We start from the raw sequence: 24596 nt of genomic DNA, 5'->3' as shown, positions 1-24596 counted from the left end.
GGCCCTCCTCAATTCCTCCTATTGTCTTGTTAACCATACGAATAAAATTACCGTCCTCTTTGCTTGGAGCATACACATCACATATGATGGCCTGTATACACATCATCCTGCCCTCGTCGTCCTTTTTTTTTTGATTAAGTGCAACTAAATTCAGTTTCTTATGCACTAATATTGACACCACATTCTTTTTACTAGAAAACGGATTATGAAACACCTGCCCTATATACCCAGTCACGCTTAAGTTTGTCTGCTTCTTTGCCCTCCATGTGTGTCTCCTGAATCGGGCCTACATCTGCTTTGTTAGGTTTCAAATGACTCAACCACTTTTTTTCTTTCTATAGGATTCTGGGATCTGTTAATAGTCCACGTAATCAACTTTATATATTTAGCCATTAGGCTACGTATTATTATCTAGCATTTAATCGAGTGTGTGCCCGCATGAGAGGAGAGCGCCCACACCCATCTCTTGTGCTGTGCATATCACATAAAACTCTGTCCTGTACAAACCATAATGAACAACAGGAACACTTAAACTAACCCCCCCCCAATTCCCTCAACCTTCCCTATTTCCAAAGGATGTCCCCACCCATACATGGTTCGTGAGGCGCAACAAGTGGAAATCCCTACAGAACGCCCCCCACCCCATCTTAGATACACTTCACTGCCATGTCATAACTACTACCACGTCTTACCCAAACGTACCTAGAAGCGAATCCTCATTTTAACACCATACTGCTTGCTTATTAACCAGCTCAAAGTCGCTGTTCTTGTAGAAATAAAAAAGAGAAAAATAACTATCTGTATACGTACCTGTATAAATACCTAGGCTACGGGCCATACTCACAACCACTAATACTGCAACTAACTCGGTCATGTCTAGACAGTCCTGCATGCTCCGTGCGCACACACATCCATCCATCCATCCATCCATCCATCCATCCATTATCCAAATCACTTATCCTGCTCTCAGGGTCGCCGGGATGCTGGAGCCTATCTCAGCAGTCATTGGGCAGCAGGCGGGGAGGGGGGCACCCTGGACAGGCCACCAGGCCATCACAGGGCAACAGACTACTAAGCAGCTCTCTCTGAAAAATGAGAGACACATACATCTACAGTGAAATTAGTGTTCCGGTCCAGTTCCAAATTCAAGTATCCATTCCAGTCTTGACCTCTTGATCATGTTCGTGTGTCCCTTCTGTGGGCCCGATACAGTAGAAGAAAATTGTTCATCAACTGCTGACATTGTCTTCCTTGCCCTCCAGTCTAGCTTTGACCAGAGCTAGCCTCCGTTAACTCGGTTCAGACAGCAGGATGAAGATCCGCAAAGCTCACCTTCTCCCCCTTCCATGTAAAGCGAAGCACAGCCGGGTATGCCAACATGAAGCGAACATCCAAATGTGGAGCTTCTCTCTGACCTTGTTGAGCTGCCTCCTCCTCTCAGCAACATCCTTCACCATGTTAGGGAACAGGGATAGTTTAAAGCCGTCCCAATGGATCCCTTCGCTATCTTTCACCCCAGTCCTCTGAGAATAGTTCACATGGCCATTGAAACTCTAGTTAATGATCACAATAATTTGCTAATAAAACTGAGGGTTGTTTTTGGCTGTTATGCCACTGTATTGTTTATAAGGGTGGGGATACCTGCAGTCAGTTGAGACTGAAGAGGTCACTTAGATGATGAGACGTTTCTCACAGTAAACCTTGTGTCCAGATGAACTGATTCACCTTTCTGTGATTTCCTTACCTGGATTATTGAGCATGCATAAAGACATCCCTGCCTTACAGTGTGTTATAAGTCCTCATTACTGTAAGCCTGCTTAATGAAACAGACTGTGTTCTGCTTAAAAAATTATTTGTATTTGAAGTGAGTTTAACTGCCCCTTTCACTACTGTTAGTACGGTGGAGTAACTTACGGCGTACTTGAGTGTACTTGTAACCTAATATCTCCAGCCTTAAACCCAAAACTCCTTTGCCTGACAGTATATTAAATGCTGTCATGGGTGTTTTTATGAGTGAACTAATTAAAACGTGTTCTTTGTTTAGAAAAAGTATTACATTTGCATAGCGAATCCAGGGGGCAACCGGGATGTGAACCCGGGTTGCCCGCGACTGTGCTAACCAGTCGACTAAAGGGCCCGACCCGTTAGCCAAGGGCTAGCGAGTCGTCGTTACACTACCCCACTCCTTCGGGAAGCGCGTCCCCTCACTTCAGCATACCAGCTCCTTCTCGCCCCTGGGTGAACGCCCTTCTGATGGCCTCACGGTCTCACCATCCCACTTCTGACACCAATGTAGGTGGGACACGAACCCTGGGCGGCTACGTTAACCAGTCGACTAAAGGGTCCGACCCGTTAGCCAAGGGCTAGCGAGTCTAGTCATCCGTGGTCATTACATTTGTACAAGAGAAGTGATGTTGATTGACATTACCAATGAAAGCTGGCTACAAGTGAAGCAGATGCTGGTACCTGTGGAGGAAACTGTGACCATTCTTCTAAACCAGAAGCTTCTGACCTTGTATTTTCAATCTGGAAATGTATGTCAGTAGAAAGATGCTGCTACACTCTAGGTAAAATATATTAGTTTATTTTTTTTCTTATAAAAAGATACACTGATTGAAATATATTGGTTCAGTTTTTTTTTAAAACATAGCCTACATAGGATTTAGAAAATGCTTACTACATTGTTCATGAGAGTTGGATTTAGAAGAATACATTTCTTTGGTGCATATTGTTGTGAGTTAAAAAGAGTGCAAAATTATCACGTATGAAAGAGGAATAGGAGGCACATTAACAAGAGCTATGTATTGCCAAAACAACCACTCATAGAGATTACTCTGTTGAAAAAGAAAGTTTGCGACGTCCCCGTCCGAAAGTCTGAAGATGCACAGGAGAGACTCTCCTGTCTTGTTGAAGCAGGACTCCTGTCACTTCTTCACCGGTTCCACCTCGCCCCGGGTTGCGAGGCCCGGCATTAGTGCTCGGCAGAAACAAGGCTCAGGTGGCAAGATTTGCAAAGCACCCTTCCATCCAACGGATAGCAGCCTTGGTCGTTTGGCTCAGGAGAGAGCTGGATGAGACAAACCTGCACACAACAAGGAGTTGGACACTAAGACTGAATGTCTTTTTGTACTTGGCCAATTACCCCACGTTTCCGAGCCGTCCCGGTCTCTGCTCCACCCCCTCTGCCGATCCGGGGAGGGCTGCAGACTACCACATGCCTCCTCCGATACATGTGGATTCGCCAGCCACTTCTTTTCACCTGACAGTGAGGAGTTTCGCCAGGGAGATGTAGCGCGTGGGAGGATCACGCTATCTCCCCCCCCCAGTCCCCGTGAACAGGCATCCCGACCGACCAGAGGAGGCGCTAGTGCATCCACCAGGATATATACCCACACCCGGATTCCCACCCGCAGACACGGCCAATTGTGTCTGTAGGGATGCCCGACCAAGCCGGAGGTAACACGGGGATTTGAACCAGCGATCTCCGTGTTGGTAGGCAACGGAATAGACCGCTATGCTACCCGGACCCCCCGTAGAAAACTGAATATCTGAATGAATTCTTACAGATCACTGATTATTAGTGCGTGTGTGTGTGTGTGTGTGTGTGCACACCCTCACGTTGCATGCTTAAATGTATGCGGCACATGCCTACCTCACAGCGGTAGCAGTCCTCGTGGAAGGAGCGTCCCAGGCATTCTACCGTGTAGCTGTCAGTGCCGTCTTCTCTTGGAATTATAAGCTGCTTGCAGGCACAACACTGAGGAGCATATTCCCTTCAGAGATAGAGAGTTGAGAAAACACAACCTTACTACCGACATTACAGTGATTTACTACCAACATTCCAGTGATTTTTCTACCGACATTACAGTGATTGACTACCGACATTAGAGTGATTTATCATCATAAATAAAAACAATTTCCTCCAAATACAACATAATGCCATTGGCTGCCCCCCCCCCATTTTTCTCCCCAGTTGTATCTGGCCAATTACCCCACTCTTACGAGCCGTTACAGTCGCTGCTCCACCTCCTCTGCCGATCCGGGGAGGGCTGCAGACTACCACATGCCTCCTCCGACATATGTGCAGTCGCCAGCCTCTTCTTTTCACCTGACAGTGAGGAGTTTCACCAGGGGGACGTAGAGCATGGGAGGATCACGCTATTCCTCCCCAGTTCCCCCTCAGATGCCCCAACTGACCAGAGGAGGCGCTAGTGCAGCGACCAGGACACATACCAACATCCGGCTACCCACCCGCAGACACGGCCAATTGTGTCTGTAGGGACACCCGACCAAGCCGGAGGTAACACGGGGATTCGAACCAGCGATCTCCGTGTTGGTAGGCAACAGAATAGACCGCTATGCTACCCGGACGCCCTGACGTTGGCTGCTTTAATGTATCGTTGCTCTCTTCCATCTAGTAAGCACTTAGATCAACTGGTCTAGTGTCGGTATTTTTTATTTTGGGTGGACTATTATCCAATGCTTTATACATGAGGCCTCTTCTTCCTGTGGGGAAGTGGGATGACTGTGTGCTGATCCACCTGAAACATTCAGCCCTATACTTAATCACCATGACTTGGCTGAAAAAAACAAACATTTCACAAAAATGCAGCTAGAGTTTTTATTTAGCGGGTGCAGTGCTAGAATAGGCGGCACGGTGGCGCAGTGGTTAGCGCGGTCGCCTCACAGCAAGAAGGTTCTGGGTTCGAGCCCCAGGATAGTCCAACCTTGTGGGTCGTCCTCTGTGTGGAGTTTGCATGTTCTCCCCGTGTCTGCGTGGGTTTCCTCCCACAGTCCAAGGACATGTAGGTCAGGTGAATCGGCTGTGCTAAATTGCCCCTCGGTATGAATGTGTGTGTGTGTGTGTGTGTGTGTGTGTGTGTGTGTGTGTGTGTGTGTGTGTGTGTGTGTGTGTGTGTGTGTGTGTAGGCCCTGTGATGGCCTGGCGGCCTGTCCAGGGTGTCTCTCCACCTGCCTGGGATAGACTCCAGCATCCCCGCGACCCCGAGAGCAGGGAAAGGGGTTTGGATAAAGGATGGATGGGTGGATTTCATAATGCCGACTGGGTGGAAGGAGCTCAAACTCCCAGGTGCCGAGGGGGATTAGGGTTGTGAACTGCACCTCCTACAGCTGGATCAACTAGCTCCCTCTGCTGCTGCTTTCAAGACAACTTCAATTCTATGAAGTACACAGGAAATGTAGATTCTAGCAATTTCTATTTAGTACTTTGGCCTGTTCTTTCTTTCTGCTGTCTGATCACAGGAAATACGTGTGTGTGTGTGTGTGTGTTTGTTTGTTTGTTTGTTTGGGTGTAGGGTTGTTTGTACCTGTAGTAGTCCTGGAGGCAATAAACTTCCCCAACTTCTCCCTGGGCAAATCTTTGCTCCCCGATTGGCTGGTGACACGTTGCACATGTAAAGCAGGGGGGGTGATATGTTCGTTCCAGTGCACGGATGACGTTATCTTTGATAACTTCACCACATGCCCAGCAAAGGTCCAGACTGGCCTGCAGGAGGGAGGGAGAGAGGAAGGGAGGGAGACAGACAAATAGATGTAATGATTAAAAAAAAAAAATTTTTGTACAAGAGGGTATGGCATTGGTATGGCATTGTGATCGTGTCCTCATAATCAAAGCTTTTTTTGGGGGGGGGGGCAATTGTATCCGGCCAATTACCCAACTCTTCCAAGCCATCCCGGTTGCTGCTCCACCCCCTCCGCCGATCCGGGGAGGGCTGCAGACTACCACATGCCTCCTCCGATACATGCGGAGTCGCCAGCCGCTTCTTCTCACCTGACAGTGGGGAGTTTCACCAGGGGGACGTAGTGCTATTGAGGATCACGCTATTCCCCCCAGTTCCCCCTCCCCCCTGAATAGGCGCCCCGACCGACCAGAGGAGACGCTAGTGCAGCGGCCAGGACACATACCCACATCCAACTTCCCACCTGCAGACACGGCCAATTGTGCTTGTAGGGACGCCCGAGCAAGCCGGAGGTAACACGGGGATTCAAACCGGCGATCCCCATGTTGGTCGGCAATGGAACAGACCGCTACGCCACCCAGACGCCCTGATCAAAGCAGCTTTGAGGTTGTCTCTACCTGGTAGCAGTCCTCACAGAGCGGGACTCCTGCCTTGTTGTAGTACAGTTTGCCAGCTAAAGGAGCCTGGCACTGCCTGCACTGGAAGCAGCTGTCATGGTAGGTCCTGTTCAGGGCCTCTATCGCAGGCTCAGCAAGAGCCACTTTCTTGCGACAGAACCCGCACACCTCTGGTGAGAAAGACCACATACGTTACATGTCAAAGCCTGCATGCTACAACATGCATGTTGTCAGAGATGAATTGTGTGTGACATGAGTGGTAAAAATGCATGGAGAGAAACCCTTACCACGACTGTCTGGACTCATCAGCTGATCACTGCCGGGAGCCAGTTGGGGCTGTTCTTCACCCCCCTCACTAGACACTGTTCTGGTCTCTGTCTGCAATGTAGAACATTTCCAATAACGTGCCAATGAATAGCACTGAAAGATATTAACAAATGCCCCACTAATACACAGTAGCAGCTGGCTAGTACGGGGTGCCGGGCGCCGCCTCCTCCAAACATCAAGAGATTCACAGACAAGTTAAATATAATTTAGTTGTATAATGCAAATAATTATGTTTTCAGTCTGTGAGCGCCTGTCAGCAGCATTAAATATTGGTTCCAAATGGCATTTGGTTTATTTCTGTCTGAATACATATACTTCCTGGGTGAGGGGCGCCAGCCATACCGTACCTTATGTAAGCCCTCGAACTTGTGGCGAGCCGGTGACCTGAGGCTGCTGTCTGATTGGTTTCTTCAGATGTTCCATGGGGCACCCCAGACACTCCCACTTTTATTGTCAGCGAATTGGTATTGTTTTAATGTTTTTTGATCTAACATGATCAGACAATTCTCGTGGCTGTCAATCATGTTCACACCCACCACCACGCCTCGTTTTGACTGTCAATAATCCGCCGTCTACGAACCCCGATAGAATCTATAGGCTACATTGTCCTTCTTAATAACTCTGTGACTGTGTGGACATTAAAGCAGCTGTCAGGTGTGTTGCGCCGAGGTAAATTGCGCCTCCCCCCCCAAAAAAATTTGTAGCACCAGCCGCCACTGCAAATACATATTGGCAGTAGACTTGCCCGCATTTTATGTGCAGATACATTTCATAAGCATCAGCGCCATAGTAAATTTTACGCTCTTATATTTTCACACTTGCATTTACAAAAATTCGAAGCTGAAGCCCTACAATACCCAAACCACGAAGAGGAACTATAACGTCTTTATGCACGCTCAATAATCCAGGTAAGAAAATCACAGGAAGTTGAATCAGTTCATCTGGACACAACGTTTATTGAAAGAAACGTTTCATCACTCATCTAAGGCCCCTTCTCCACTACATGGCACCAGCTCAATTCGACTCAACTTTCTGGTTTTCCATTGCCGGAAAGTAATTTGGTGACCGTTACCACTTTTCTGGTGCCACCTTTGCTGAGGTCCCAAAAAAACTGGAGCGGGTACCCAAATCGATGCAGACCAGCTCCACCGAGGGGGGTACTGTTACGGTAATAGAAAACGACACTCTGCGAGTCGAGTCGAGTCGGGTCGAGTCGAGCTGAGCCGGTACCATGTAGTGGAAAAGGGGCATAAGTGACCTCTTCAGTCTCAACTGACTGCAGGTATCCCCACCCTTATAAACAACACAGTTACGTAACACAGCGATCGGTTTCACATGCAAATATGGGTGTGAGCATTAACTAGAGTTAAAACGGCCATGTGTACTATTCACAGAGGATTTGGGAATGTTTGCAATCACAGCATTGTAAGATGGCGACAGATGTACTGAGCACCGCCCTTAACACTGACCAAGTGTGTCTGCTCCTGAAACTGTGTCTTCACTCCACGTGCTTCTCATACAGGGGGCAGTACTACAGGCAGAGGCATGGGTGTGCTATGGGTTCCCCAGTCTCACCTGTAGTGGAGGAAGTGGAAAAAAGAGGGCTCTGATGTCTTATCCGGGGGCACCACCTAGCCATTGGTTCAGATTTGTGGACGACACCTGGGTTAAAATTAAATCTCAGGATGCACCACATTTCACCCACCACAGTAACTCGGTGGACAACCACATCAAGTTCACCAGGGAGGATGAGAAAAATGACAAGTTAGCCTTCTTAGACTGAAATTGCAGTAGGTGATGGGGGACATTTGATTGTTGATGTTTACCGTAAACCAACACATACTGATCAGTACTTAAGGTTCGATGCTCATCATCCACTGGAGCACAACCTAGGAGTGATCAGGATGCTGTACCACCGAGCTGACAATATCCCCCCCCAACACAGCTGACGGGGGAGGGGAAAATCCCACATTCAGCAGGCCCTGGTTGGGGGCGTCTGGGTAGCATAGCGGTCTATTCTGTTGCCTAACAATATGGGGATCGTCGGTTCGAATCCCTGTGTTACCTCCGGTTTGGTCGGGCATCCCTACAGACACAATTGGCCGTGTCTGTGGGTGAGAAGCTGGATGTGGGTATGTGTCCTGGTCGCTGCCCTAGCGCCTCCTCTTGTTGGTTGGGGCGCCTGGAAGGTGGAACTGGGGGGAATAGCGTGATCCTCCCATGCACAATATCCCCCTGGTGAAACTCCTCACTGTCAGGTGAAAAGAAGCGGCTGGCGACTCCACATGTATGGGAGGAGGCATGTGGTAGTCTGCAGCCCTCTCCGGATCAGCAGAAGGGGTGGAGCAGCGACCGGGACGGCTTGAAAAAGCGGGTCAATTGGCTGGACACAATTGGGGAGAAAGGGGAGGGGATAATAAACAGGCCCTGGTTCAGAGTGGTTATCCCAACTGGGCGTTTGTCAAAGCCAGGAAGATGCCCAAACAGTGCACCAGCCAGTCGAAGAGAGGAGAAGGACAACAGCTGCCCAAGTGTAAACCAGTGGTGAGTCCGTATGTGGTGGGACTGTCGGAAAAGTTGAGATGCGTATTTTCCAAACACCGTGTCTCAGTTGCTTTCAAACCCCAAAACACCCTGCATCAGAAGTTGGTCCACCCCAAGGATCGGGTCCCCAGGCACAAGCAAAGCAATATAGTGTACGCTGCTAAGTGCCAGGTGGACTGACGTGACTTGTACATTGGGGAAACTAAACAGACGCTGGCCAAGAGGATGGCACAACACAGGAGAGCTAACACGTCAGGCCAGGACTCCACAGTCTACACCATCTACAGACCAGGACTCCATGGTCTACACCATCTACAGACCAGGACTCCATAGTCTACACCATCTACAGACCAGGACTCCATGGTCTACACCATCTACAGACCAGGACTCCATAGTGTACACCATCTACAGACCAGAACTCCATAGTCTACATCATCTACAGACCAGGACTCCATGGTCTACACCATCTACAGACCAGGACTCCACAGTCTACACCATCTACAGGCCAGTGGCCACTCTTTCAAGGATGAGGATGTGCACATCCTTGATAGGGAGGAATGCCGGTTTGAACAGGGAGTCAGAGAGGTCATCTATGGGGCGCCCCAGTGGCTCACCTTGTAGACCGCGTACCACATACTATCAAGGCTGTGTCTTTACTGCAGCGGCCTGGGTTCGATCCCGGCCCGGGCCCTTTGCGGCATGTCATCCCCTCTCTCTCTCCCCTGCCCTCCCTGTCTCTCTCTCTACTGTCAAATAAAGCAGAAATGGCAAAAAAAGAAAAGAAGAGGCTATCTATGTGAAGAGGGAACAACCATCTCTGAATTGAGGGGGTCTGAGGGTACATCTGTCACCAACTTACAATGCTGTGATTGCAAACATTCCCAAATCCTCTGTGAATAGTACACACGGCCATTGAAACTCTAGTTAATGGCCACGGTAATTTGCACATGAAACCGATCGCTGGTTTGGGTCGTTATGCCGCCGTATTGTCAGTAAACATTGTATCCACATGAAATGATTCAATGTTCTTTGAACAGGAACCTCAGCCGTCACAATCTGCCACATCTTTGCAGGCATAATTATCTCATTTGACACCTATTTGGGGGGGAGTTCGCATTAATTACACACAAAATCCACCATATAGAAACCCTTAAAGGATGAGATAATCACAAAGTTTACACTGAAAGTCCATTATTCGACACAATGAAATCACAAACGGTGTATGCATAGCAGGTATTGTGTGTACAGGATTATTCAGACCACACAACAGTACAGATACAGATATCTATCTTCCTTCCTGTTCTCCTGGCCAGAGATGGACTAGCTCGCACCTCCTGTTATTGAAGGGGGCCAGAGCCATTGTGGGCGCTCTCAGCAAATACACCAGTTCCCTCATGACCAAGAAATGGAAAGGCTCCATGCATATACTATATCCACCCCCCCCGAACCCCCCCCCAGTTCAGCCGGGTTGATCACTGTGTGATTTCATTGCTTCTACAGTGACATGGGCTGTAGTGAAGTGAAGTTTTGTGTTGAGATTATCGCCAGTTTTGAATAACCGTCTCCAGACAAACAAGGCCACAATGTGGTTTTGTGTCATTTCGCCATATGTTTTTTATTCACTTATGTAACGTGTTTCGCAGATCATTCCTTATAGTCAGTGTTCAGCGTGATACTGCCTCTGTGAAAGGTGCGGAGAGTTGCGTTCCTCGAGGCTGAGCGAAGTACAAAACGGTCAGGATAAAAGCAACACACGTCGGCCGGAGGAAGTATTACTGCGAGCCAAAGCCGCCGCCGCATACCTGTTTGCTGTAAAGTGGTGTTTGGCCTCGGGACAGAGGGGAGGAGAGAGGTTCCTCTGCAGGAGAGGGTCGCGCAGGAGCTGAATCCTCCGCGAGTCCTGTTTGTAGAGACGAGGGCGGCAAGGGAGCCGGAGGAGAGACCTCTGCTCGGGAGAAAATGCAGAAAACAGGACCATAAGGTCAAGTTAAGGTCATTAATCCAGAGTAACAGATTTCCTTATTCACGTCTGTCCCCAGTTACCTTCGTTTCCCCCGTCCCTCTGCAGCTCTGCTCTGACTGGTCCGGGGCGGGCGGCCGTGGGGCTGCGAGCCTGGGCCTGGTCCAAAGCCGCTACATCAGTCTGATTCGCGCCGTCTCTGCCGCCGTGGGGCTCAGACGAGCGACTGTCGTTCCAGTACCTTTGGCTGTGCGCGTGGATGCTGCCGCTCGGGTCGACTCGCACGGCGGTGTACCGTTTATCCCTCGCGGGGGCATTGTGGGTTTGGAGCGTGTGCTGCTGCGGCGTCACGGTGGCCCGGTAAGGGGACGCGAGAGTGATGAAGACGGAGGACACCATCCTCTTCGGTGAAGCTGCCGATGCCATGCCTCAGTGACACATACACACATGCATATAGACTGACAGACAGACAGACAGACAGACAGACTCCTGAGCGTGTGGCACTCTGGTTTATAGCGTTGTCAGAACACAGCCAAACCGACACACATCACAGCAGTGCACCGTGACCGAGGTGAAAGCGTTGGGAGCAACCGGGCTAGGGTGAACTGAAAGCAAGTGCTGTGTCAGACATTTAGTCCTTCTGTCTCAGAGGCTGTTGGACTAAAGGGTACACACCCTCTTGATAAACTCTGATGACACATCAGGTCTCGAAGTGCTCTCCTGGATGAGCAGAACCGTAAAACACACAAAAGCCCAACACGTACACAACGCTCATTGAACCACAATAACTGCTTTTAAAAGGTACATTGCATGAATGTGAGGTATCCTGCTGGCTCTGAGCCCCCCCCCCCCACACACACACACACACACAGCCGGCGGGCTGAAGATACGCCGTTTTACATACCTGGGCGGAAAACGGTGTGGTCGGCTCGCTGGCTGCCTTTCTTCTCGCTGCCTTTTGTGCCTTATCTCGCACTCTTCTGGTTGCTCTGTTTTCCCTCCTAAGCGCCACTGAGAGGACTTACTCTGCTGGAAAAGGCAGCTATCTACAGAAAGCCACTCCTTTTCCTTCTGTACCCCCCCCCCCCAAACTCTCTCTTCCAACGAACCCCTCCTCCTCCCTCCCTCCCTGGCTGAAGGACAATACCTCTCTCCCAGCCGTAAAAGGTGAACAGTTAATCCCGGGCGAACCGCAGTAAAACAGCATGACACACGCGTACAGTATGAGAACTTGGGAGGGCAAGGGCGCGCGCGCACACACACACACTAAGTGGCGACGGTTGTGCAATCAAGAACACACTGGAATGTGTACAGATAGTCACACAAACTTCAGCAAAATACAGAACAAGAGGAATACGCAAACTGCTCACCCACCCACACCCGTAGAAAAGAGGCCGCTCAGCCCCCCTCCTCCTCCCTCTTTCCACCCCTTTATCTTTACAAATCCCACAGGATGTGACCGTACCTGCCTTTTCCACCAAAATCTCTATCTCAAACTGTCCCCCCTCCCTCTCTCATATTGTTCTGCCAGCTTTCATTTTCCCTACCTCCCTCAGCGAGTCTGCCTTCTTTCCCCCCCTCTCCCTCTTTCCTTTCTCCCTTCCCCCCACACACACCATTACATCGCGTCAGTCTTCAGCCTCGACTTACTATCAGCGCTGCAGATCATAGCTCGTGCTGACGCCTCGCTTGACGCGCGGCTCCGGCGTGCCGCGTGCTCGCCGGTGACAACGGGGGAAGACTTGCTTCTTCTTCTTCTGTCGAATCGGAGCGCTCAGCTCCCAGCCAGCGTTTGCACCCAAAAACCAACCAGTGATTGAGCAAAAGTGCATTACAGTGCGATGAATCACGGCATTGTTCAGAGAAGGGAGATGGCGCTTCTTGAAGAACCGGGGGGGGGGGCGTGGGGTGCAGAAGCGGCGAGCGGTTGTCCGCGAGAGCCACGGACCAGCTGCTCTTGTTGTGTTTGCTGTCCTGTCCCGTGACACCCCGTTTACACTGGGTTTTAAAATGGGGGGGGGGGGGTTGCGATCGGATCACAAGTGGACAGCGCTAAACACAAGTGTAAACGACCACCAAAACGTTCTGCGAACCGCTTACTCAAACCACTTGCCGGGGTGGTCTGGGACGCATTTGACCACATATCTTTTGTAGTGTAAACACTAATGCGTCCTGGTGCGTCCCCGACAAGAAATACGTCATCAGTGCAGGTTGTGGTGGTTGTTTTGGGGGAGGAGAGTGTGCGTGGCTTGGAGTACAAGTGAAACGAGATGCCTAATCTCCATCTAGGCAGAAGAATCGGTCCTGTCAGTCTCAACAGTTGGAATAGTCCGTACGTGTAGTATATTAGTGCTTGAAACGTCTTCAAACATTAGCTATTGTTTTCACAGCTAGTCGGCAAATCTGGCGCTTGACTGAGGCCCTTTGACCGAGTAGCGGAAGTGACGTAGACCGTAACGAACTCGTCTGATCACACGTGGTCAGCAGAACGCATTTGGAGACGCGGCATAGACACGGGTGTAAACGGCGACGTGTCCCGCTGTCCACTTGTGACCCGATCGCCCAAAACGCATTTTAAAACCAAGTGTAAACAGGGTCTAGCAGAGCGTCTGGCAAAATCAGCTCTGCTGATCAGCAGATATTTCGGAATTTTCTAAAGCCTAACCTTGCGGCGGTCACGGCCCCAAATGGAGCCAAAAAGGAGGAGGAGGACGCGACAACAAAGTGGAATGCGGATAAATGTTAGATTAACCCCCCCAAAAATACATACATATATATATCTGCGCAGGAAAAAAGATGGTGGGGTGGGTGGGGGTGGGGGGTGAGTCACTGTGAACAATAAAGTGATCTAGGAATTTATGAAAGAAAGCCGAGTGAGAGAGGGTTTTAGTGGAGACAAGCCGGGCACAGAATGGGGAAAACTTGTTGGGGGTGAAGGGAGGGGGGGGTCCTGGGGAATGGAATGCTGCAGTGATGTCACAGCTGCAGGAAGGAGCATGTCTAATGATGACACAATCCTCCACATTTCTACAGCCCTTCCCCCCACACCTAAAACCTTCATCACAGACGCCAAAACTCTTGTGCTCAGCGGGCTGAACAGCTTATCTTTTCACCAAAACATCGCTATCAAACATGACAAAATAGAGCCCCCTTTAACTGAAATACGTGAGTTTTGACGTGTGTGAAATGTGGTGTTGCGACGCTATAGATGAGTGAGCAGAAGGAATTGAGAAAGTTGATTTCCCAAACCATAACCTCGGTATATGTTGTTTCGTGGTCTGTATACTTTGTTGACAAAAGCTCACTGTCTGCCAATGGCCCCAAAGCCATTCAACCTTGTTTACAGTGCTGCTGGGTTATACTCCCCTCAGGTCCCACTTTAATCTATCATCTGTAGTGCCGGTTTGGACTGATCCGGTTGGATTTAGGGTAGATATGCCATACCCAGATAGCAAAATTGCTGTGGCCCGGACCCGTCCCACACCGGCACTTTCATCCGGCCCACTTACCGTGTGGAATGATGGCACTTGGGCGGTCCGCTCCTGTTTGCCGGATCTGGGCCAGAACCAAGCCATAGCAATGCCGCATGTGCCACATGTTTGCCAAAGGTGGCCCATAGTTGTTTTGTGATATTTGGTCCATATTCACCATTTACCACACGGGCCACTTCAGGGTCACATCCAGATCACATGTTGCCGAGAACACATCTTGGCCAAAAAAGGCCCACATGTGATTTGGCATATTTGGGCCATATTTGCTATTATACATGTGGGCCGCTTCAGGCTCACATCCATTTTGTCAGGGCCAGAAGGAGGCCATCGATGCTGCATCATTGCCGGAAGTGGCCCACATCCGGATGCTATCCGTATAAGTGAAAGGAATGGGTAGAAGGAATTAAGAAAGTTGATTTCCCAAACCGTAACCTCGGTATATGTTGTTTCGTCATCTGTATACTTTGTTGACAAAAGCGCACTGTCTGCCAATGGCCCCAAAGCCATTCAACCTTGTTTACAGTGCTGCTGGGTTATATTCCCCTCAGGTCCCACTTTAATCTATCATCTGTAGTGCCGGTTTGGACTGATCCGGTTGGATTTAGGGTAGATGTGCCATAGCAGCACAGAGAAACATATAACGACTATGCTCGATGCAAAATGTATTATTTGTCCATGTTGTCCATTATTGAATGTTCAGCAACAATGTGATGTATTAACACAACAGTCACACCAGTCACAAATGACTTCATTGGTCAAAGAAATAACAGGAAACAACTGTTTCATTGTGGCATTAGATGGCAATTTTATGTTTCAGAAAACTATGAAAAACATTATTAGATAAGCTTGTTCAAGGATTATATCAAAACACCAGCAATAATTGTTTAATTGATGGTAATTTATTTATTTATTTGCGTTTTCCCCTCTTTTTCTCCCCAATTGTACTTGGCCAATTACCCCATTATCCGAGCTGTCCCAGTCGCTGCTCCATCCCCTCTGCCGATCCGGGGAGGGCTGCGGCCTCCTCCGATACACGTGGAGTCTCCAGCCACTTCTTCTCACCTGACAGTGAGGAGTTTCACCAGGGGGACGTAGCACGTGGGAGGATCACGCTATTCCCCCCAGGTCCCCCTCCCCCCTGAACAGGCACCCTGACTGACCAGAGGAGGTACTAGTGCAGCAGCCAGGACAAATACCCACATCTGGCTTCCCACCCGCAGACACGGCCAATTGTGTCTGTAGGGATACCCGGCCAAGCCGGAGGTAACACAAGGATTCGAACCAGCGATCCCCGTGTTGGTAGGCAATGGAATAGACTAAGCAGAGGTGGTCATTGGTATCAGAGCTAGCATGGAGTAGTGGCAGCCTATAAAAGTGTGCTATCTAGTGTTCTGTCTCTGTGCTGTGTGATGGTGAAGTACAGGACTGCGTTCCCTTTTTGTGTCCAGAGCGCATGTCCTCTTCACATCTGTCGAGATCCACATCATCTTCTTCCTGAAGATGAAGCAAGGTAACTAACCGCCACTTCTCAATGTCCCATTCCCCAACATTATATGGGATCACAACTACATGACAATATTACAACAATAATTGTGCAAAAGCAGTGACTAAATAGAATCAGTACTGAAATAAGAAAACGAGAGGGGCCATGAATGAAAGAATTAAAGTAATTCTTGACAAGTAGTAATCTAATAGTAGGCTAGTCTAATAGACTTCTACAGTAAGACAAGATGTACTTTATTAAGTACTAGTAGAATACTGGTGAACTAGTATTCATAGAAATGTTAAAAACAAAGTGGCTAAGATTATACTTTTACCCACAGACCATTGGCAGAGCTTGGAGAAGGTCCTGAGAGGGCAGCAGGCACACGGCTTCCCCCAGCAAGCTGATGAGGACATGCAGAACATCAGTCCAGTGACCCGCCGTCAGCATCAGCACCAACAATGCCCCTAGACGCACCACAGCAGAATGCAATACGGCCTCTCCTGCAGTCTGGTGATGTTTCTCCCCTGTGTTGCAAGGTCAAAACACAAAGTTTAACTCAACCATGCCGGAAAAGCTTAAAAGGCAAGGTTTCTCCCTCTCTCCACTCACTTTTTATTCCATTTTCAAACTTGCTTTCGCCATTACCTTCCATGTAGACAACTAGCATTGCATAGCAGAGTGTCAAAGGTGTCCAAAACTTTAGGGCATCTTTTTCAGACAGGAACTGCTCGTGCACAATAGCAGTGGAGGCCACGGATGCTATTGCGAAGGCCAGGACAACCGTCTTCTGCAGCGAGCTTAGCAGAGTGTGTCTAGAGGTCAGGAGGAGGATGCATTTCCCACAGTAGCGCTCTGTGCTATGCAGAGGGTAGAGTCTCACTACATGACCCCAGAAATGGTGGCAGATTCCTGCCAGCACCCAGCTGAGACCTGCTGCGAGCAACAAGCTGAAGGTGCTGTGTGAAGCCCCCTGCTGGAGAAAGTTAAGGGTGCAGGTGAGAGCACAACCCAATGAAAACTGGCACTGGATCAGGCGCAGCTGAGGAACTCTTCCAAGGGCTTCCTAGGAAAGAGATTGAGAGTTGGGTGGTTGGGGGTAATGCAAGAGATCAAATATTTAAATCACTAACTTCAGAACTAATATCACAAACAAACTGAGCCGAAGAAACCAAATCCTTACAAGGAGTTGAGTTGGTTCCTCTGCCTATGAGTCTGAGAAACGTACCGGTCCTGCTGTGACCCAGGCAAACACAGCCCTGAGAGAGAACTCCAGCACGATCAGCGAAGAAACACGAGAGCCCACCAAAGACAGCAGGGCAGTCAGACACCAGAACTGTAATCCTGTTCTCCAATGTCTTTCCTGCAGAAGGCCTGCCGAGGAAGACCTCTGCTTCCTCTCATTGTCATTTCCAGAATCCCTGGAGACAACAGAGAATAATAGTGGTTACACATTAAGTGCATGCACGAACCCATGGCCACAGCGACCCTGTCTAAGCGCTAAAGTACGCTTCCAGTTTTCTTCCCTCAAGACTACACAGAAGTCAGTTTACCTGCATGTTTGGATGAACAAGTGAATTCTCATCAGATTACCAAGTACTGAGAGTCCACATGCACCAACCAGCCCTGAAGAAAACAGATCCCAGCAAAGATTAAAAATTGGAAGAGAGAAGGCGTCATCACCTCTGTTGCGTAAGAAGGCCGCGTGACTCAGTTATAGTGGGAATATCATTAAAAAAAATTGTGTAACCAATGAAAACAACTACAGTTGCTGACTCACCTTGACAAACGCAATCGACTGGGCTCGAATGAAAAGGAAGCCGTGTGAAAGTCTCGAGGATCCAGGAGAAAGGGAGAAACATCTTAGTGATTTCCTCGGAGGAACTCAACGAGGAAAGACTAAAACGGTGTAATATGAACCAGCTCACATGCTGGATCAGTGTGACATCTTATCAGTAACCACAGTAAAGTGTTCTGCTATTATGAAACAGGTGACGTGATGTTGAAATCCTCATAACCAAGCTCCTGGAGAAGACCAAGCTCCTGGAGGAGACCAAGCTCCTGGAGGAGACTTGAGCTTGTCTTTCTTTCTTCCTATTGACCACTACTGGGTGCCGACTTCCAAAGGTCAAATGACATTTGATAAGACCAACAAAGTCAAATGACATTTGACTTTGACTGCTGGTCTTATCAGCGGCTGATTAAAGGGTCTTAATGTCCTCTTAAACAGATAATTAGCCCCAAGAACAGACACGTTCAAGAAAAGTTTTTGTTTGGATAATTGCGTCACAACATTTGCTTTGTTTTCACCCACAGGGAATTAAAACATCACAGATGCCAATAAAAACCGACGCATATAGCACCTTTATTTTAGTGAAAAGTCTTTATTAATTGCACTTAAAAGGCTTAAAACAACAACAGTTCATATTTCAGGAAACGAAAAGCTCGTTCACATGTCACATGTCACAAAGCTTTATCACATTCTTTACTTCCAGCTGTCAAAAAGGCAATTTAACTCGCAAGAATTAGAGGATGTGACATCAGTGCAGCCTGATTTTGGACTTGGAATAAAGCCCCTAGACCTGGAATAGAGAGAATTTGTCCTGTCAGTCCAAACTATTTCGTTTCAGTGCATCATCGAGTCATCAGCATTACCCTTGATTAACTCACAGCTGTCGTTTCCTCTCTCCTGACAGCAGAACATGGAGTTTTCTACATCCGGATGGTTTGCAAATGAGTCTACTGAGGTATTGAGGTAAAACTCGCCAGTTCGAGAGAACTCAACAATTTGACATATCTTAAAACCAAACAACAGCTCCTCGGGTCGCTCATGAGAGTCAGTGCATTACTGAGTCAAGTAAGTGAACAGTCATCCATTTTCCCCATTCCCGGAGACGAGACGAGTCTGAAAGTTCAGCGCTGCTCCTTCGGCGCTGGACTGCCCGTATGTATGCTGGGGTGTTTTGAGTCCTTCCTTGGCTTCACTTGTCCCGGAAGGCCTTCTGCCTCATCAAATCCCAGAACAGCATGCTGAGTACTGTGTGTGGCGCCAAGCGAACAAAGACGGGGCCCATTCCTTTATATAACCCCAGCAGGCCTTCAGTCTGGCACACCTTCAGTAAGCAATCGGAGAAGCCGTGGTACAGGCGGCCCTGAAAGACAAGAAACTCGTGTAAATGATATGTATATTGAAAAGAAACCCCCTTCTCACAACCGTCTTTCCTGATGTAATCTGGCATATGCAATAAAACTTGACAGCAAGAAGGTATTGGCGGTGGAGCGCCCGGATGGCATGGTGGTCTATTCCGTTGCCCTACCAACACAACACTGGGATCGCCGGTTCGATTCCCCGTGTTACCTCCGGCTTGGTCGGGCATCCCTACAGCCGTGTCTACGGGTGGGAAGCCGGATGTGGGTGTGAGTCCTGGTCGCAGCACTAGCGCCTCCTCTGGTCGGTCGGGGCGCCTTTTCGGGGGGGGAGGGGGAACTGGGGGGAATAGCATGATCCTCCCATGCGCTACGTCCCCCCTGGTGAAACTCCTCACTGTCAGGTGAAAAGAAGTGGTTGGCGACTCCACATGTATCGGAGGAGGCATGTGGTAGTCTGCAGCCCTCCCCGGATCAGCAGAGGGCGTGGAGCAGAGACCGGGACAGCTCGGAAGAGAGTGGGGTAATTGGCCAAGTACAATTGGGGAGAAAATGGGGGCAAATCCAAAAAAAAAAAAAAGTGTAGGTGGTCTGAACGAGGCGAGTGCAAAGTGACGTTATGGTTATGTAGCGCAACTGAATTCACCCTGTGACTCTCATCCACAGGCTGGTTGTAGAGCCGCGTGCTGATGACATCAAATGGTGACATGGTGATCGTCACGGCAACGCCGCTGATCATGGCTGCTACCAAAGCAATGAGCCAGCTGTTTGGACTGAACCACTGTGAGGAGAGAGAGAGAGAGAGAGAGAGAGAGAGAGAGAGAGAGAGAGAGAGAGAGAGAGAGAGAGAGAGAGAGAGAGAGAAAACAAATACGGCGTGCTTAAAGACAAAAGCGGAAGGACACATTCAGACTATTCCGCTACATGGCGACTATTTAAAAAAAAAAAGGCATTTCCTGGCCACACCTGGAGATGTGACACCCATTCCTTGGCAGAGCTAAAGGTTGCCAGCTGAGCAGCTGAGCCCACCATGACGCGAGGAACGGCCCCGTTCACGCCTCTCCACAGTCCAATCACCCCCTCTCGTCTATAGATAGTAGCAAAAGCACTTGACACTCCCTAGAATGGAAGAGAAAAAAAGGTTTAGGTACAGTTGAAGTACACCATATGGGCGCCCGGGGCGGTTAGAACAGTCCAAACAGCGATCTAGATGACTAGAAGGCTGATTTACGGTCTCGTATTTGAGTCAGTGTCACACCCAACACCCAACACCTCGGAGTAAACCCGGCTGGCTTGTGGTTTTAACATTTTTTCAGGTGCGGTTTTGGCACAAAGGTCAAATATGTTTGGCACTTGGACGGCGATCAGCCATGCGTACGGCTCAAATTCACACACACACACACACACACACACACACACACACACACACACACACACACACACACACACACACACACACACACAAATCTATGTAGACACACAAAGAGTTGAACCACAAAGCAAGCCATAATTATTTACCTGATGGTTATGCTGATGACCCACCGCTATGGTTTGAACCGCCTGTGCCTGCAGATGGGTCTTCACCTATACCAACAAAACCACACACACACGTTTGTTTTCCCCTGTATATTCACTATGCTCAGCTGTGATTTATTGTGTATCAGGAGAAATTGTGTCGCATTGAATGCAAAACCTGTCAGGGGAGGGAAATATGTTTGACCTGAGATGTCGGCCGCGGGTTATGCAACATCTAATCTTTTCGTCTTAAGCACACTTTCACACACGGAGCTGAACCTTTAACTAGGTCACAGCAGCCCCACGATGATGCTGTGGCTCAGTTTTGAAACCCAAGTTCGGCTCTCGGCTTACCCACACGCACACGCCGGGCCGCCGGCCACTATTTCTCACATAGGATCTAAATAAACGACCTTTACATTTCCCACCCCACCCCCCGTTTGCTGCCAAGGACCACGTGGCGAAGGAAGGACAAGGAGTATTTTCGGCACCACCGAGAAGCCCAAAGCAACACGCAGGGGTATATTTAGTGACTTAAAAATACACCAACATTTCGCCACGTGTATCGTGTGTCCGTTACGGTGCAAAAGGGTGGGATGGTTATGCAGACGTACTGACTTGAGACCTGCTGCAGGAAAACAACATCGCCACCGCTGCTGCACAAGGGGGACATGAAGGAGACACACACCGACACCATGAACAGTGAAACCGGACTCCCCGGTGTGATGGGGTCAAAGCACGGGTCGAAAAACTGGAATAAAAGTAGTGTTTCAATATGGAGTTCCTTCTCACACACTGAGACTACGTCCTTTAAGTCTGACCCCCTTTCAATCAAACAATCATTTGATCATTTAATTAGGTAGCGCGGGAGCAGATATGAACAATCTTGGAACCAAGAGGCTAAATGGTTTAATGATGAGATCCATCCATCCATCCATTATCTAAACCGCCTATCCCAATTCAGGTCGCGGGGATGCTGGAGCCTATCCCAGCAGTCATTGGGCGGCAGGCATGGAGACACCCTGGACGGGCCACCAGTCCATCACAGGGCCCACACACAGACACCTAGGGACTATGTAGTACGGCCGATTCCCCTGACCTACATGTCTTTGGACTGTGGGAGGAAACCGGAGCCCCCGGAGGAAACCCACGCAGACACGGGGAGAACACGCAAACTCCACACAGAGGACGACCCCCAAGGTTGGACAACCCCGGGGCTCGAACCCCCGACCTTCTTGCTGAGGCAACCGCGCCGACCACTGCGCCGCTATATATAGAGTTTGTTGATAGAGATTAGATGTGGAATGGAGGCAGGCGCCTCATAGGAAGCGTGAATCATCAGTTTCTATAAAATAAAGGCTAACCCACTTCACGGTGTCATGCTGTGCACACTTGAAGGTCAAGCTTTCAGGAATGTATACACACAATATGACCCCGAGTGCGAGTCTGATCCTGGTATACAGACCGTGTCGTAGGTGCGTCCTTGGAAGACCCCTTTGTAGGCAGCAGTGTTTAAAACTCTCAGCTGTGTCAGGAAGTCAGATTGATATAAAGGACGTGAGCAAATAAACATTACTGGCTCTTTGGGCTTTAGCATGACATCTGTTTAGGCCGGACATGGATGGTACCGATTTTGTAAGACTCGTAAAGTATGAAATGAGCAACACGCGATAAAGGATCTGACATACACATGGGAATAACTTTATGGGGAATATCCCTCGGCCATCTCTCCGCTTTGCATCGTTGCCTCGGGTGTGCAAGTTAGAAAACGTTTTAATGTGTAAATACAAAATGTCAACTGTCTTGATGACTTTTGATTAATCAAAATATAAAAAATAAATCCGTTCCCTCTAATGAAGTCTATGTCTCTTAATGGATTGTTCTTTCATGTCACCAGCAGCAATTCTATTTTTTATTTTGTTTTATTTAATATATATTTTTTATTTTTATATTGATTTTCCTATCATTTATTTTTATATAATTTGTATTTAATTTTTATATTACTATCATTTAATTTATTTATTATTTTATTTATTTGTCAGTTTATTTTCCATATTTAATATATATTTTATTTTAGCAATTGGACAAAATGAGGTCGATATAAACAAAACCAAGTGGTCCACAGACCCGAATGGTGTTTCGCTCTGCAGTAATGCATGGGCTGGGTTGCACGGTGACTGTGCTGTGCTGAAACCTTTGCATAATGTATAGGCCTGCTTGCTTCAGAAGATGACATTGTGTTACCACAGTAGCTCTGCAACAGGACGTTGCCTTCTTACCCATCATCTTCATATCTCATGTCAGTGGTTTGCCGCTTACGGTTATAACGAAACCGATCGGGTTAAATTAGTTATTCAATTTCTGAAAATAACTGGAAGTGAACGAAACCCTTGAATCTGACCGTCCTCTGTCAAATTCACAACAGCACTTGCTAAGAACTGATCTGAAGAAAAAGGGAAGATATCACAATATTCAAGGCCATTTTACAACCACCATCTTACATAATTGAAATCAAATTTGAAAGATTATTCCTGGCAAAGATGTCACTCATTTTCTGAAGAAAAAAAGAAAAAAACAACTTTGTGTTTTATGAAATTGGGCACATACAAATGTGTCAACGAAATAACAGCGAGACCACACAGTAACGCCATTTGGACTCACAGCTCTAACAATCTTAATCAGCCGAAATAGTCTTAGACAACTTACCAAATAGGCAGGAGAAGCAATAAAAGCCCCCAGCGCCCCAGCCACGGCCCCGGACAGGATGCTGCCCCCGTGGACTGCAGTAAGGCCCAGAACCTCACAGTAGGAGTAGGAGCCCAGCCTCACGCCATTCATAAGGCCTTGGTACATCAGGCCAGCCGAGAGCCCCTTCTGCAGGCCCCGGAGCCCATCTGTGCGTCCCACCACCCAGAGGGCCTGAAGGACCCCGCGGTAATGTCTCTGATAGGTGCCCTTTGCAAGAAGCTCTCCCTGAAGCTGCAGGCGAGTTTTCACCACCTCCAAAGGATTGGTAAAGACACATGCCCCACAGCACGCCAGGGCGCCCAGGGCAAAGTCCATAGGGGGCCAAACAGCTGGCAGGGCCGGAGAAGGGTTCAAAACGCCACACGGAAGACCAGGTACGGCAGACGCCACCCCACACTGTGGCTGAGAGGTAAACTGTGAGTCTTGGGAGGGGTACTCGAGGATCTGAGTGGTTGTCATTGCTGAGACGTAACCTTCAAAATGTGCCCAAGGAGTTTTTAGTGTTATTGTCCACCATCCGTCTCGGTCTTAAGAAGGAATCTTCGGTGGGGGGGGGGGACCCGGGGACCCCAGCGAGGTCAAAGATAGCTGCCACTAACTGTCATAAGATAAGTGCTTGTCTGTTCTGGTAACAACTGTCACCATGTTCCTTGGGTATCTTTGCTTGCTGATAAGTGTTGGAGATTGTGTCAGCCTGGTCGTGAGAGGGAGCATCTACATCCCCGTGGTGTCTACCTCCGCATCACGTTAACTTCTGCTGAAGCAGTCCGAGCAAGACGTCAACAGTCCAGCCGGGAGTGCGGGACAAGCAGACCGCAGACCGATATTTTGACTTGAGGACAAGATTCGGCGGAAAACTGTGGGGGCAAAGGACACGTTCAGATCTTTATTCGCACGTATCCTGAAACATGTGAGCACAAATTAAAACCGGAATACCCTCGAGCACAACACCCCCCCCCCGTCAACTTCATTCAAACTCATGTGCAAGTCCATAAACTAGCACAGCAACTTTAATGGCAAACAAACGCCAAAACCAAAAAAAAAACAACCAAAATCCTCAAGTTTAATTATTGGTCACTTTAGGAAATACCTGTTAAATTGGCTGCCGGAGACAGACGCCCACACCGATCAACATTCCTGTTTGTTGTTCTTCCTCTCGCCCTCAAAGGCAACGTTGTAAACATGTGTCCTCAGCACGTTCATTGTCAGAGTCCCCGCCCACCGCCTTCCGTCACAGCCAATCCGGGAGCAGGCCCGTCCGCCACCTCACCACGGCCCTCCGCC

General features: G+C 48.7%; 3 protein-coding genes across 5 annotated transcripts; all 3 read right to left on the bottom strand.

Annotated features, from left to right (window-relative positions):
* Positions 1-2568: 2568 nt before the first annotated feature.
* Positions 2569-12799, bottom strand: fblim1 (filamin binding LIM protein 1). 2 transcript variants are annotated; one of them, XM_056274104.1, is made up of 8 exons: positions 12579-12799; positions 11012-11386; positions 10771-10913; positions 6385-6475; positions 6098-6267; positions 5328-5506; positions 3653-3773; positions 2569-3082 (listed from the first exon to the last, which is right to left on the bottom strand). In XM_056274104.1, the coding sequence occupies exons 2-8, from the start codon at positions 11352-11354 to the stop codon at positions 2972-2974; spliced, it is 1158 nt and encodes a 385-aa protein (XP_056130079.1). In that variant the 5' UTR covers positions 11355-11386; positions 12579-12799; the 3' UTR covers positions 2569-2971. The 2 variants fall into 2 exon arrangements, with proteins under 2 accessions (XP_056130079.1, XP_056130078.1); XM_056274103.1 differs by lacking the exon at positions 12579-12799 and adding an exon at positions 11833-12033.
* Positions 12800-15209: 2410 nt separating this feature from the next.
* Positions 15210-17764, bottom strand: LOC130108184 (transmembrane protein 82-like). The gene is made up of 6 exons (XM_056275039.1): positions 17683-17764; positions 17456-17528; positions 17131-17323; positions 16551-16968; positions 16245-16429; positions 15210-15913 (listed from the first exon to the last, which is right to left on the bottom strand). The coding sequence occupies exons 1-6, from the start codon at positions 17762-17764 to the stop codon at positions 15803-15805; spliced, it is 1062 nt and encodes a 353-aa protein (XP_056131014.1). The 3' UTR covers positions 15210-15802.
* Positions 17765-18281: 517 nt separating this feature from the next.
* slc25a34 (solute carrier family 25 member 34) lies at positions 18282-24474 on the bottom strand. Of its 2 annotated transcripts, XM_056273830.1 has the most exons (6): positions 24403-24474; positions 23271-24169; positions 20568-20633; positions 20016-20168; positions 19696-19830; positions 18282-19054 (listed from the first exon to the last, which is right to left on the bottom strand). In XM_056273830.1, the coding sequence occupies exons 2-6, from the start codon at positions 23769-23771 to the stop codon at positions 18884-18886; spliced, it is 1026 nt and encodes a 341-aa protein (XP_056129805.1). In that variant the 5' UTR covers positions 23772-24169; positions 24403-24474; the 3' UTR covers positions 18282-18883. The 2 variants fall into 2 exon arrangements, with proteins under 2 accessions (XP_056129805.1, XP_056129807.1); XM_056273832.1 differs by lacking the exon at positions 20568-20633.
* Between the last annotated feature and the right edge of the window lie 122 nt (positions 24475-24596).

The sequence above is a fragment of the Lampris incognitus genome, chromosome 2 (genome assembly GCF_029633865.1).
Source record: "Lampris incognitus isolate fLamInc1 chromosome 2, fLamInc1.hap2, whole genome shotgun sequence".
Classification (NCBI taxonomy): Eukaryota; Metazoa; Chordata; class Actinopteri; order Lampriformes; family Lampridae; genus Lampris; species Lampris incognitus.
This window is presented reverse-complemented; position numbering and strand designations above follow the sequence as displayed.